General features: G+C 41.9%; 1 protein-coding gene across 3 annotated transcripts in view; it reads left to right on the top strand.

Moving 5' to 3' along the window:
- Positions 1 to 12,567, top strand: part of cacna1h.L (calcium channel, voltage-dependent, T type, alpha 1H subunit L homeolog) — a 301,235-nt gene that overhangs the window by 274,547 nt on the left and 14,121 nt on the right. For all 3 annotated transcript variants that reach the window (XM_041576396.1, XM_018236589.2, XM_041576395.1), the window contains exons 28-29: positions 3,634 to 3,767; positions 4,260 to 4,330. In XM_041576396.1, the coding sequence (XP_041432330.1) occupies positions 3,634 to 3,767; positions 4,260 to 4,330 (205 nt within the window). The remainder of the gene's footprint in view (positions 1 to 3,633; positions 3,768 to 4,259; positions 4,331 to 12,567) is intronic.

Here is a 12,567-nt window from a genome sequence, read left to right as displayed (position 1 = left end):
TTTCCAGGGGTAGAAAATAGAGGTGCATGGGTACCTTTAAGAACTTTTTTAAATCAGAAAATCAGCTCATTGAGTGCGGGGTGAAAGTGGTGGATCAAATTATTGCCCCTGTGTCAATTCCCAAATTGCACTGACCCCATTGAGCCACATTGCTACAGAGCAAGTAGGAGGGTGGTGCAGTTATTGTGGCTTCATGTCAGGCATTACCAAAAACTTTTGCTAACTGGGCCACAACCAATGATCACAACCTCTGCTGACTGGATAACAACTAATGACCACAACCTGTACTACCAGTGTAATACACAGTTGACTACAGCAGTTCAAGGTGTACTAGGCACCCACTTAAGACCCACTTGATGCAAGGAGTCCCTTGTATGGGGTCACACGTAGTGGCTGAAAACTTCCGCAATTAAAAGCCCTGACATTATCTGATACAATTATGCTCTCAATATACTCAGCAATAAACGTCTGTTGGCCTATTACTGCTTTTGACTTGGACAGGAGGTCCAACTTTTAGCTTCTGTATTCTGTGCAATCGGAGAGCAGTGCAGAAAAAGTTTATTGTCAAGCACTGTGAAAAGGTGGAGTAAGAAGAAGTTGGGGGTTCCAATGCACTATCCTGCCTAAGACACAATTTAGTCTTAATCTCAGTCTGCAGATGATTTTGAAGTACAAATGTCCAGGGGCCCCTTGCTCACCTCCTGCCCTTGGTACTAGTAAATTCCAACCTTTTCCGTATTTTTCCTGCTTCAATGCCAGCGCTAAGGATTTAAGTTATTCCTGATGGCTGTCAAAACTGTCCGCTATGTTATTTGTGTTGCACCTGAGCCTCAATATTCTTTTAACATAAAATGTCAGGTTTGGGTTTCCTCTTGCTGAGCAGTTGAATTCACCGAGGGTTGAGAAGGTTATTAGCCTTTTGTAATGCCAGGACCCTATTGTTATCTGTGCCGAATCTGAATGTTGCCGTCCAGCTCCTGGTTAACGTGCCAAGTAATCCTGAATGGAAACACAATGATCACATAATCCTTCCTAATTAACAGGTACTGTAGCTACTGTAAGAATAGAAATGGGCACATTATCAAAGTCCAATGGCCCGTTCTTGAGTCACGTCTCACAATGGATAAATGATGTGCCAGTTGCACTGCATGCTACTTAGTAGGCACCAGCTATGGAACTATGCTGAAGATTATAGATGGAGATGTTCAATTTTCAAGGGCTTCCCCATATTTATACGTGTTACAGGTAGAGAAGTGGTAGGGTTGGCACTTTTTCTGGGAAAAAGTGGCTTTCTGTAGTGATGGGCGCATTTGTCCCATTCTGCTTCGCCACGAATTTTTCAAATTTGCAGCGAAATTCGCAAAACTGGTGAAAAATTCTCGGAACGTCGATTCTGACACCGGCGACAATTCGCCAGGGTTAAAATGGACACCAGCTTCAAAGTTGATGCCAGCGCCCATATAAGTCAATGGCGTCCATTTATTGTCCGTTAATTTTTGGGCCTTGGTTGGATGCTGTGAGTTTTAGTATAACAACCTTAGTTCTTGGCGTGTGGGGAGTAGTAGTTTATCAACAAATGTGTGCTGAAACTACAGCTCTCGGTACCCCATAAAACCATAGGCTAACGCTGGGAAATTGAATGCAGCAATAGTTGCAGATTATCATTTTTATTTCAATTAGAAGCTCAAAGCCTTGTCGTTAAGGATCCTGCAAGTCCGATGTTTCTTTAACCAACTGATTAAAAATAAACAGTAACTTTTATTTTTGCCGTTTTGTTAATCTTCTGCATTTGTGCGGCTTTGTCTGCAGTGCGGGTAGAGTGGCAGCAGTGAGGGCAGGCTTTGTACATCCCACAGTTATGCCAACTAGATTACAATGAAGAAGCTGGCTATGTGCCAACCACCTCTAGGTCTGCCAAGTTTAGACAGGTTTGGCACAGCTGGTAGTGATATTATGGAGGTGCTGATGGGGTTTCACATCTACTTTCCCCCCAGGGTCCCTGCTTATGCTGCTGTGTGCGTCCTAATTAGACTTCCTCCCAGCACGTGTGCGAGAGCCGGTAATACTTATTTACATCAGCATCTCATAATCTGACAGTGGGGACAGGAAGGGGTAACTGAACACAAGTGTCCGCCCTAAACCTGTGATATGAAGGACTAGTGTCCACTTTTGGCCGGCTCAGTACATTTCTGGTTTTGAACTATTATAGGGGCTCTTCACCCAATTTTTTTTATGCATAATGCATATTTCCTCTATATACATTCATTAAAAAAGTGTGTTGGTTCTAGAGTTATTTGTAAATGTAACTGCTACTGAAGATTTTCGCAAAATCTCCAAACAGGTGTCGGGAACAACCTCAGGTATGGGATTGGAAGGAGGCAGCCTGTGTACTGAGTAAACCCAGGTTATGCATGTTGCAAGATAGATTGAATGCAGAAGAAAACTGAAGCCCTGTGATTTAATGAAATAAATAGTAAATTTAAGGAGAAGGAAAGCTACCAAAGAAGTTTATTGCCAATAGATTAGCCACAATAGTGCAAGCTATAACACTATATTTATTCTCTAGAATGCTTTACCTGAGTTAACAGCTCTAGAAGCTCTCTCTGTTTGTTTAGGATACAGCTGCCATATTAGCTTGGTATGACATCACTTCCTGCCTGAGCCTCTCCCTGCTCACGTATAGCTCTGGGCTCAGATTACAGCAGAGAGTGGAGGAGGGAGGGGGAAAAGGGAGGGAGAGAGGAGCAAACTGAGCATGCTCAAGCCCTAGCCCTGGAGGTTTAAGCTGAAAACAGGAGTCTGATACAGAAGACCATGTGTACACAATAGAAGGAAAGAAAGAAGGAACAGGAGCAAGGATACGGGGTGTAGGTACCAGACAGAAACAGGAACAAGGCTGGAGTCGGAACAAGATCACCAAACAAACTTGATCCAGCACCATGAGGCAGGAAGAAGCCTGTCTGTCCTGGCCTCTGGACCTGTGGATGAAACTACTTTGGTCAGACCTACTTCTCTGCTGCTCTTCCGTTCTGGTTTCTCACACCAGGCTTTGAAAGAGATCTAGAGTCAATATTATTACTGCCCCCCTCCCCAAAAGTCAAACTCAAAACGAGTTTCACAGAGGGTTCACAGTCTTCTACTCTCTGGTGGTGATCAACAATGTGCAGCTGAAGACAGTAAACTATGCTCCTGGTCAGTGATCACTGCCATAAGTAGAGGATGGGCGGCTATGCATCTCTGCATTTTCAAGATTAGTACAGGAGGCAGGTCTATACTGGGGGTGTTTATTTGCTGTGGGGGGGGGGCTAATATTTGACTTTAAATTTCCTTGAAGGTGGCCATACACATACACTGTATCCAACCTACAGGCTTCATTTCTGTGTCTCCATTCATTGGGCCACAGGCCAGATGCTGATCATGAAAACTCAATTCATTGTTTATATCCTTAAATTTCAATATGAGGATATTAGATACTTACTACATGGATACACAGGCTTACAGCAAGCCTCTAAATGATCTGCTAATTAGAGAAGACATGGCAACCCTGCAATCCTTCATTAGATTTTGGTTGGCTACACTCTTATTATGCACAACTGGTTCATAATTTAAACTTTGGTTCATGTTGTCTTGTAGGTGGAACCAACTGGACTTGGCCATAGTTTTGCTCTCCATCATGGGAATCACATTAGAGGAGATTGAGATTAACGCCTCACTTCCCATCAATCCAACTATTATACGTATCATGAGGGTGCTGAGGATTGCTCGAGGTAAGCAAGTGTCAGACCTATAATTTTTATCATTGATACAAGCTGAGCTTGAAGCAGCTACAGAAAATTAAAGGCCTACTGTTCAATCAAGCATTCATGCAGTGCTGTTTTCATATGACAGCAATTTAGGGGGCTGTTCTTGCTGAATAACAGAATCCCTATGTAAGTATAGTATTGGGGATTTCTTTGTGTAGATGTTTAGAAAACCTAGGGAGTTTCGTGTTCTATGAAGAGTGCCTTTCAGGTCCCTGTTGGGGTTGGCTGGTTGGCCATGCCCCAATGACTTTGGCTCATTTACAGCTTTGGTGGGATGCTGGGAGTTGGCAGGTTGAATAAGCTTGTTTTATATATGTATACCCCTTGGGGTGAGGGTTCAAGCACTAATTGGACTTGAATTAAATTCTGATTGCTTGCTATGGATCACTGCTTTGATTTCTGTTGTGTGTAGAGTGTGTGATCTTTTGGGTAACAGATCTTTATTTTCCTTTACAGTGTTAAAGCTCCTGAAAATGGCCACCGGGATGAGAGCTTTGTTGGATACTGTTGTGCAAGCCTTACCTCAGGTAATTTGAAGAATTCCTCTTAGATCTCAAATGAAGGTAGCATCAAAGAGATACTCAACATTTGTACTCAGTACTAACTCATTTTTGGCATTCCCCCCGTTTGACTTTTAAAAAAAAACCTTGAGGTTTCTCCAGTGGAAACAGTAGAGCCAAGAAAGCTGTACGTGAGACTTTACTTTGGAGGTGTTGGAGGTGGGCCGCAAAGGCTTGGTTCTCTACCTGAGAACCGAGTACTAAAGAGATTATCCCTTCACAGTCATCATCATACAGAGGGTGGCTGTCAGTGCTGCTGCTGGAGAAATTTCTTAGTGGGTGCCTCAAGCTACTATATTGGGTCCAGTTGTATTTAATTTGTTCATTAATGACTTTGTAGGCACAATGTAGCTGTAGATGTTGGATGAGGCATTTGGATGCCAGCCTAGGAATTAGCTTCTTCCTATATCAGCCACCGTTGATCTTGAATATGACTCTGAACTATTCAAGGGTTAAGTGTGCCACATGCTGTAGTTATAGCAGTGTAGACAACTCCATTTTAACCAATTTCCAGGAGACATAATATATTCAAGGCTACATGGTAAACCTTGAACCCAGAATCATTTTAAGGATGTCCAATAAAAGTCAAAAATAACAGATCTAATTCATGGACTCCAAAAATTGCTATATATATGGAGCATTCCTAGATTCCTGAATTTTGAGGGATTTATATCTTGGTGTCTGTTTCTTGTTTAAGGCCATCTAAAGACATTCTGTAGTTTTATTACTTTAAAGCTGTTTTGTAGATATGATTTATGTCATCCAAGTGGTTAGTCAGTACAAAATCACCTGCACTCCATTTATCTCCATTTTCATTGGTGCTCTAGCTCCCCAGCTCGGCATCGCCATGTAACACTTTCTTGAGTAACAGCAGGAATGACACTCAAATACATTTAAAATGTTTAGCCAATTTCATTGAGCCACAGACAAGCTTGTGATGAAATTCAACATTTGGAGGGAGGCAGATAACCCTCCCTTCCTCTGACTTCTTATTTTTAGATCCTCTAAAGACGTAATTCCATTAAGTTAAGACTGTTTTGTATAAACTCCCATTTAGGGTCTCGGTTCTTTGCAAGAACAAAACACTGGCCAGATTACATCTATATGGAGTAAACACGTCCTACCAGCACTCGCTTCTTGGACGTCACACATAACCCTTTGTGTTTCCTATGGATATATTCTCCCGTTACCAGAACCTTCTTTATACAGGGGTTGATTTTAATATAGGTGATTTTTGCAGCCACCTAGGACCCAAAGCCACAAGGCTAAACAAGCTTAAATATCGGGAGGCTCTGGTGAGTAATAGCTGAGATCTCCAGAAATCTCCTATTAGTTAACCTCCTGTCTGACCAGTGCACTTCCGCTCTAGCACAGGGGATCTCATTTAGAGACATTTGATAATGTGGCACCAATATGCCGGGATGCTTGTGTCGTAATGACTGTTCAAGAGAGAGTGGGATACTGTTCTATCCAGTGACGGAACTAGGTGGGGGCGGGCCCTGGTGCGGGCCGTGCAGCCGGGCCCCACCCTCGTCCGTGTGGCTGCAGCCGACTCCAGTGGTTGCGTGACTGCCGGGGGGCCCTATGGGGGTGTGGGCCCTGGCCCAATTGCACCCCCTGCACCCCCAGTAGTTATGCCACTGGTTCTATCCATTTTTCAAAAGAGCTAACATATTTTTTTAGATTTAATTTTGAAATCTGACATGGGGCTAGACAGTTTCTAGTTTTCAGTTTCCCAGGTGTTCTCAGTCATGTGACTTGTGCTCTGATAAACTTCAGTCACTCTTTTGTGCTAAACTGCAAGTAAAGCTGGCCGTAGACGCAAAGATTTGATTGTACAATTTTTGGGCCGTGTGTAGTGTGTCCCGACATCTTTCGTGCCATGGCGATCGGTCGTTCAGACAATTTCTGTTGGCTACCGATAATATCTCTGCATGTATTGCCAATCTGACAATATCAGTAGGAGACTGTCACCAGCTTTTGTCGGACCTATCTTTCGTAAGATTGCTGTCAGGGGCAGAACATCATCTGATCTGTTCTTTTACTACTTTATTTGATCTGCATGGTTAGTGGCAGGTCGGGAGATGGCACCAAATGATCGTTTGTCCGATTTAGAGGCAAATCTGCACGTCTATGGCCACATTTAGAGTAATGTTATCCCCTTCCTTTCCCCACAGCAGTCTATCAACACAACAGTGGGAATGTAACAAGATAACAGCTCCCTGACACAAGATAACAGCTCCCTGTTACATATAAGAACAGCTCTCAGTAGTAAAAATCCAAGTCCCACTGCAACTCCTTCAGTTACATTGAGTAGGAGAAACAATAAACTGTCTGAAAGCAGTTCCATCATGAAGTGCCTGCTCATTCTGAAAGCAGAGGATCAGGCAAAATGACCTGCCTGCACAAACTAATATTATGGCTAAAAAAATGCCCTTGTTGGTTCAGGAATTATATTTTATATGGTAGAGTGACAAATTTGCAGTGTAAACAATGTAATTCAGACACCCTAAAAATCATCTTTTTGGGGGACGGGGCACCATGTCATAAGAACATTCCAGAACCCAAGATGCTCTTAATGCGCTTCTGTCTTTATTTAGAAGGCACAGCTCTGTAGTAAACTTTAGACTCTTTGCAGAAGAGCTGGCCAGCTGGTTCTGGTCAACTAAACTGTGAAATAAGCAAAGTTTGGTGTTTATGACCTTTACTAAGGGGCAGATTTATCAAAATGTGAGATTAGAACTCACCACAGAAAAAACTCTTGGCATAGGCTCAATAAAAACATTAGTTTGTGGAATCATTGGTGGGTGCATTATTAGCGGGATTAATGAGTATACGGGGACTTCGTTTCCAAACTCCTAAATGGGCATGAGGTGTCCTGAAGCGGATACAAATTAAAGTGCTTGAAATTCTAGTTCAATGAGTAGTGCAGCCTACATGGGCCAAGCAGCTCTTATCTGACGACAAATTCTGCATTTCTACGTCTCATTGGAATTCCATTATTCCTATCAGAAATGCACACAAGGAACTTGTCAGCACTTGGGTTTGAGCCAAATTCCTTTTGGTAACAAAAATGTTCCTAAAACTTCACCCATTCCATCGGCAAAGGCACTTCTCCCCCCTGTATCTATCACCACAGAAGGAAATGTTGAATATGTAAGTGCACATGAAAGCCATTAATATTCCTCGAATGACACATTCCAAGTGCATATTTTTTATTCAGCCGCAGACTAAAAGCAGAGTGCGTTGATTAACAAGATGGAGCTGGTCTGAATTATAGATGTGGTGGTTCGGCCATGTCATCTAAGCCTTTAATACTCTCCATTTATGCAGTTTTAATCATGTTCATGGTCCTCTCTGATGATGATGATAATGAGGATCGTTCTCTTTTATACAAATGTCTAATGACTATTTGTATATTTTTCTATTTGTACATTTTCTCTTTATGCGGTCGAAACATGTTTTCTGCATTTGACATTTGTGTACAGAATAGCAGTGACTGCATAATTCATCCCGGGTTTATTCCAGTTGAGTGTGAAATGTTATGAAGAGCTTTGAACCGTGTGTCCTCTATCGATCCATTGGCTAATGTAGTTCAGGATTTGCTATGGAATTCCAGATTCCCTAGAGTCTGCTCTGGGGACAGAGACAAGGTTACTGAGTTATCCTTTTGCTGTTTTACAAAGCAAAGCCAATTCTCTTGAGTGGCAAGGAAGGAAGAGCAAGCCCTGTCTTCTTCTACAGCAGTTCTCCTTACAATGGGTAGTTGTGTTGGAGGTATTATGAAGTACATGTATGGGGTTATGTAATAAAAGGCAATAAGTATGCCCAGGTGCAGTAACCCATAGCAACCAATAAGCAGGTAGCATTTACTGGTCAACATTTTAAAAGCAAACATCTTATTGGTTGCTATGGGTTACTGCTCCTGGGCAAACTTAGTGCCCTTTAGTACATACGGGGGAACGTTTCTTAACTGACTAAAATGAAGCCAAAAACTTTGAGAATGTATCAAGATTATTAATAGAATAAACATGTATTCACCTTTACTAGTACCATTATTATTGGTCATTATTGATCCAGGAACTGTATGCCACCCATATTTCCTTAACTGAATTTTGAAGTCTCCATTGCTACTGGAACTGAGGAAGCCATCATTTCCTATTGGGGTCTGTTAGGACAGAGACACACACACGAAGATTCGGGGAGATTAGTCGCCCAACGACAAATCTTCTCTTCTTCGGGACGACTAATCTCCCCAAACTGCCTTCCCGCACTTGGAGTGCTTAATTTTTCCTCACGAGGAAACTTCGGACGACTTCGGAAAACAAAGCACTCCGAGTGCCATCCAGGCGACAATTTACATTCTAGCCGGCGGGAAGGCAGTTCGGGGAGATTAGTCGCCCAAAGAAGCAGAGATTTGTCGCTAGACAATTAATCTCCCCGAATCTTCACTTGTGTCCTTAGGCTGTATAAATACAAAAAGCTATCATCAGATGGTCCTCTTAGTCAAAGACTACAATTGGATCCTACTAGTTGGGTAAAAAGGGACAAAATAAAGAATTGTTTCCTGTGAGAATCTTGAGCAGTCATTCTTACAGCACTTTGGTCCAATTCTGTTGATGTCTGCAACATTGAACATTAAATTAATTGATGGCACAGTGATACATAGTAGCATAGTAACATTGTAAGTAAGGTTGAAAAAAAGCACACGTCCATCAAGTTCAACCTTTTAGTTTTTTGTTTTCTTTAATCTGCCTAACTGCCAGTTGATCCAGAGGAAGGCAAAAAAAAAAAAAACCCATCTGAAGCCTCTCCAATTTGGGTCAGAGGGGGAAAAGATTCCTTCCTGACTCCAAAATGGCAATGGGACCAGTCGCTGGATCAGCTTGTACTATGAGCTATCTCCCATAACCCTGTATTCCCTCACTTGCTAAACACCATCCAACCCCTTCTTAAAGCTATCTAATGTATCAGCCTGTACCACTGATTCAGGGAGACAATTCCACATCTTCACAGCTCTCACTGTAACAAAACCCCTTCCGAATATTAACATAGTTATCATATCACCCCTTAAGCGCCTCTTCTCCAATTGGCCAGTCTTTCCTCATAGCTAAGATTTTCCATATCTTTCACCAGCTTAGTTGCCCTTCTCTGTACCCTCTCTAATACAATAATGTCCTGTTTGAGTGACGGAGACCAAAACTGTACGGCATATTCTAGATGGGGCCTTACAAGTGCTCTATAAAGTCGAAGAATGACCCCCTCCCCTCCGTTAGTGATGAGTGAATCTGTCCCATTCCAGTTTGTGGAAAAATTCCTGAAATAGTGGAAACATAATAAAAATAGCAAAAATTTGTGAAAGGCTTTGAAATCAATGGGATATTTTTGTGCAAAATACATTGGTCAATAGTTTTTTTTTTTTCATTCAAATAGATAGAATTCAATAGTCTTTTTTACTTTTTTTTTTCACATAAAATGTATTGGTCAAAGGGCAGGGTTTTTTGCCCTTTTTTAATTTTTCCAGGAAATTTGCTGTAGTTTCACGGAAAATAAATGCTGCTGACAAAACATGGAATTTAACTGCAAATCCATGCCAGGCGAAATTTTGTTTGCATCCAGTTACTCCACACTGTCCTTAACCTTACTGATCTCAAAATGTACTGCATCTCTTTGCAAACAACGAAATAGAAGAAATAGAGGAGGTAAACAATATATCACAATATTTAAATTTAGAAAGAAAAACAAGTTTGATTTCAATGGTATTCGAAGGGTATCAAGAAGGTGAGAGGAAATTCTAAGCAGGTGCATATATACATAAGGAACCTGTACATGTCAAGTCTGGTTAATTCAAGGACTTGTTGTGTATCTTTGAGTTCTGTCAGCTGAACTGGAGGCAACGGGAGAGAAACACTGGGCTTAGGTTCTCCTACCCTCAGAACAGACTGTTTCTTTTGCGGCTTCTGAAAAATGATTCCTAACAAGCCTCCCTGGGAGCCACTGGTATTGTGTGCTCAACTGACTCAAATGCTGTGGTGTGGACCACTGATGCAGAAATAATTCTGAGATGGGAGAAACAAAATGTTCTGAAACATGCTCCCATGATACCAGTTTCCACCTCTAGCATTAACCACTAGGAGTGCAGAAACCATTGACTGTGTTCCATGGGATCTACTGAAAGGAATGTGGTGATGACATGCTCACAACTGGGTGGGAAGGACATTGGATGGGATGGAAGCCTGTCGTTTATTTGGTTTATCTCTTAAAACATGGCCTTCAGGTGACAACTGACATGCTTCTTTTTGGGGGAACAGGGCTGGTAGTGGCTTATTTGGCATTCCAGAATTTTGGGTGGTAGAATAATACTTTTATTCTACCACCCAAAATTCTAGAATTCCAGTTAAGGCTTTACCAACCTTATTCAAGTTTTGGTATGGCGAATAAAGAACACAAAGAACACCATTGTCTTTCCAGTGCTTTCTGGAGAAACATTTTCCATGCAACTCAGAAATTAATAATAGATAGACAGAAGTTGAGCAAGATATTAGATAACTGGCTGTGGAAGGCAGAAGGTGAGGCGTTGACGCTTATTTTAATACCTGGATATGGCCTATTAGCCCAGGCACCCAACTTGAGACAATGCCATTTGACTATAAAATGTCACAGGTGAAGGCTGGGTAGCTTTTAGGCACTTAAAGTAATAGCCTGGTAATGCCTTGGATGTCCCCCTATTACAGCTGTTCTGTACTACAACTTAAGGAGGACGCCTGCAATTTAACAGAAGATCACAGGTGGGACAAGTTGTATCTTTAATCTTCTCTCATTGAACCATGGGCTTTGTTCTTCAGATGTAGTCCTGATACCCAAACTAACAGAAAATGGTTTCAGGTTATTAAAATATACATCCAGCCCAACTATTCAAGCCCAGACAAATGTATCTGAGCAGCTACACGTATCTCCCAGCTGTGTAAAGCTCCCCATAGACGCGACGATTCTTCTTGCCGAACGACCGATTTTAGGGAAGTCCGACCAATCCTTCGAAATTATCGTGCGGTTAGTGGGATTCGAACGATCGTACATCTTACGATTTTTCGGCCGACATCTCTCAGGAAATTGATCGGTCAGGTCGGTCCCAGTGCAATCTATCTATGTTTACAGGGTCAAGCAGGCAGCTCCCCTTTGTTTTCCTGGCAAATTGGTCTTTTCAGTTGATGGTAAATTCGTACGATCGTTCCGAGAAGATCGTGGTCTCACGATCAGGATCTGATCTTTTAAAAATCTCAACATCTATGGCCAGCTTTAGACCGGACTGATACAAAGTACTTTGGAGGAGGATTCTAGGTCGCCCGTTGCACTGACAGAGAGCTACTTTGTGGCTTCCGGTTCTGATGCCTTTTCTCTGAGTCCTTGAGATGTCCTGGAACTGGGCAGCAGTACAGCGGTAAAGCTCATCTCAGTGGCATCTCTCAGTGCATATGAAATGACTTGAAATTAATAAATGGCTGCCTCCCTCACACTCTTCTCATTAAGAAAAGATCTGACAGCAGCAGCTGCCCTTCACTCTCAAGGGTTTAATAGAGAGAGTCATTGGGACTCAGAAACTTGACTTTAAGGACATGGAATTGGCTGTCACTTGGCAACCGTTCATCTTTCTTGGCTCCCTTCTTCCAATTGTTACATTTTAATTATAGTCCCCACTTCATTTTTGCTTCCTGGGATGATGGCCAAAAACTTAGCCTAGTGAACGTCACCCAAAAAATATGTGTAATATAAAGCCTGACCCCGGTAATCATGCTCTATGTCACTGCCTAGTAGACATGTCGCAAGTTCACAATGAAGACTATTTTGTCTCACATAATTATAAACACTTGTGTACAGGAATACATGCCTTAATGTGGTGCTCCAGCTGAAGCAACCAATCAGCAGTTATCTCCTATTAGAAAGCAAACATCTGAACTGCATAACTTGTTGGTACTCAATAAATGATGACTGTGAAAGTTCCCCAAAAAAGGGAAAATGCATCCCCTTTTGTAAAATAGGTCACAGACCAAGCTATGCAACTCACTTACTGTATGGGGTAAATTATTTCTTACAATAACGAGTGTCGATGAGTCATATCATATAAGTGAGATCACTATTTACCAGTTGTAACTGATAACATCGTTCATCAGCATCTGAATTCCTTAAAGACCGGCATAAGGGATTTT

Source organism: Xenopus laevis, chromosome 9_10L (assembly GCF_017654675.1).
Source record: "Xenopus laevis strain J_2021 chromosome 9_10L, Xenopus_laevis_v10.1, whole genome shotgun sequence".
NCBI classification, from domain to species: domain Eukaryota; kingdom Metazoa; phylum Chordata; class Amphibia; order Anura; family Pipidae; genus Xenopus; species Xenopus laevis.
Note: the sequence above shows the minus strand (reverse complement) of the source record. Positions and strands in the feature narration are given on the sequence as shown.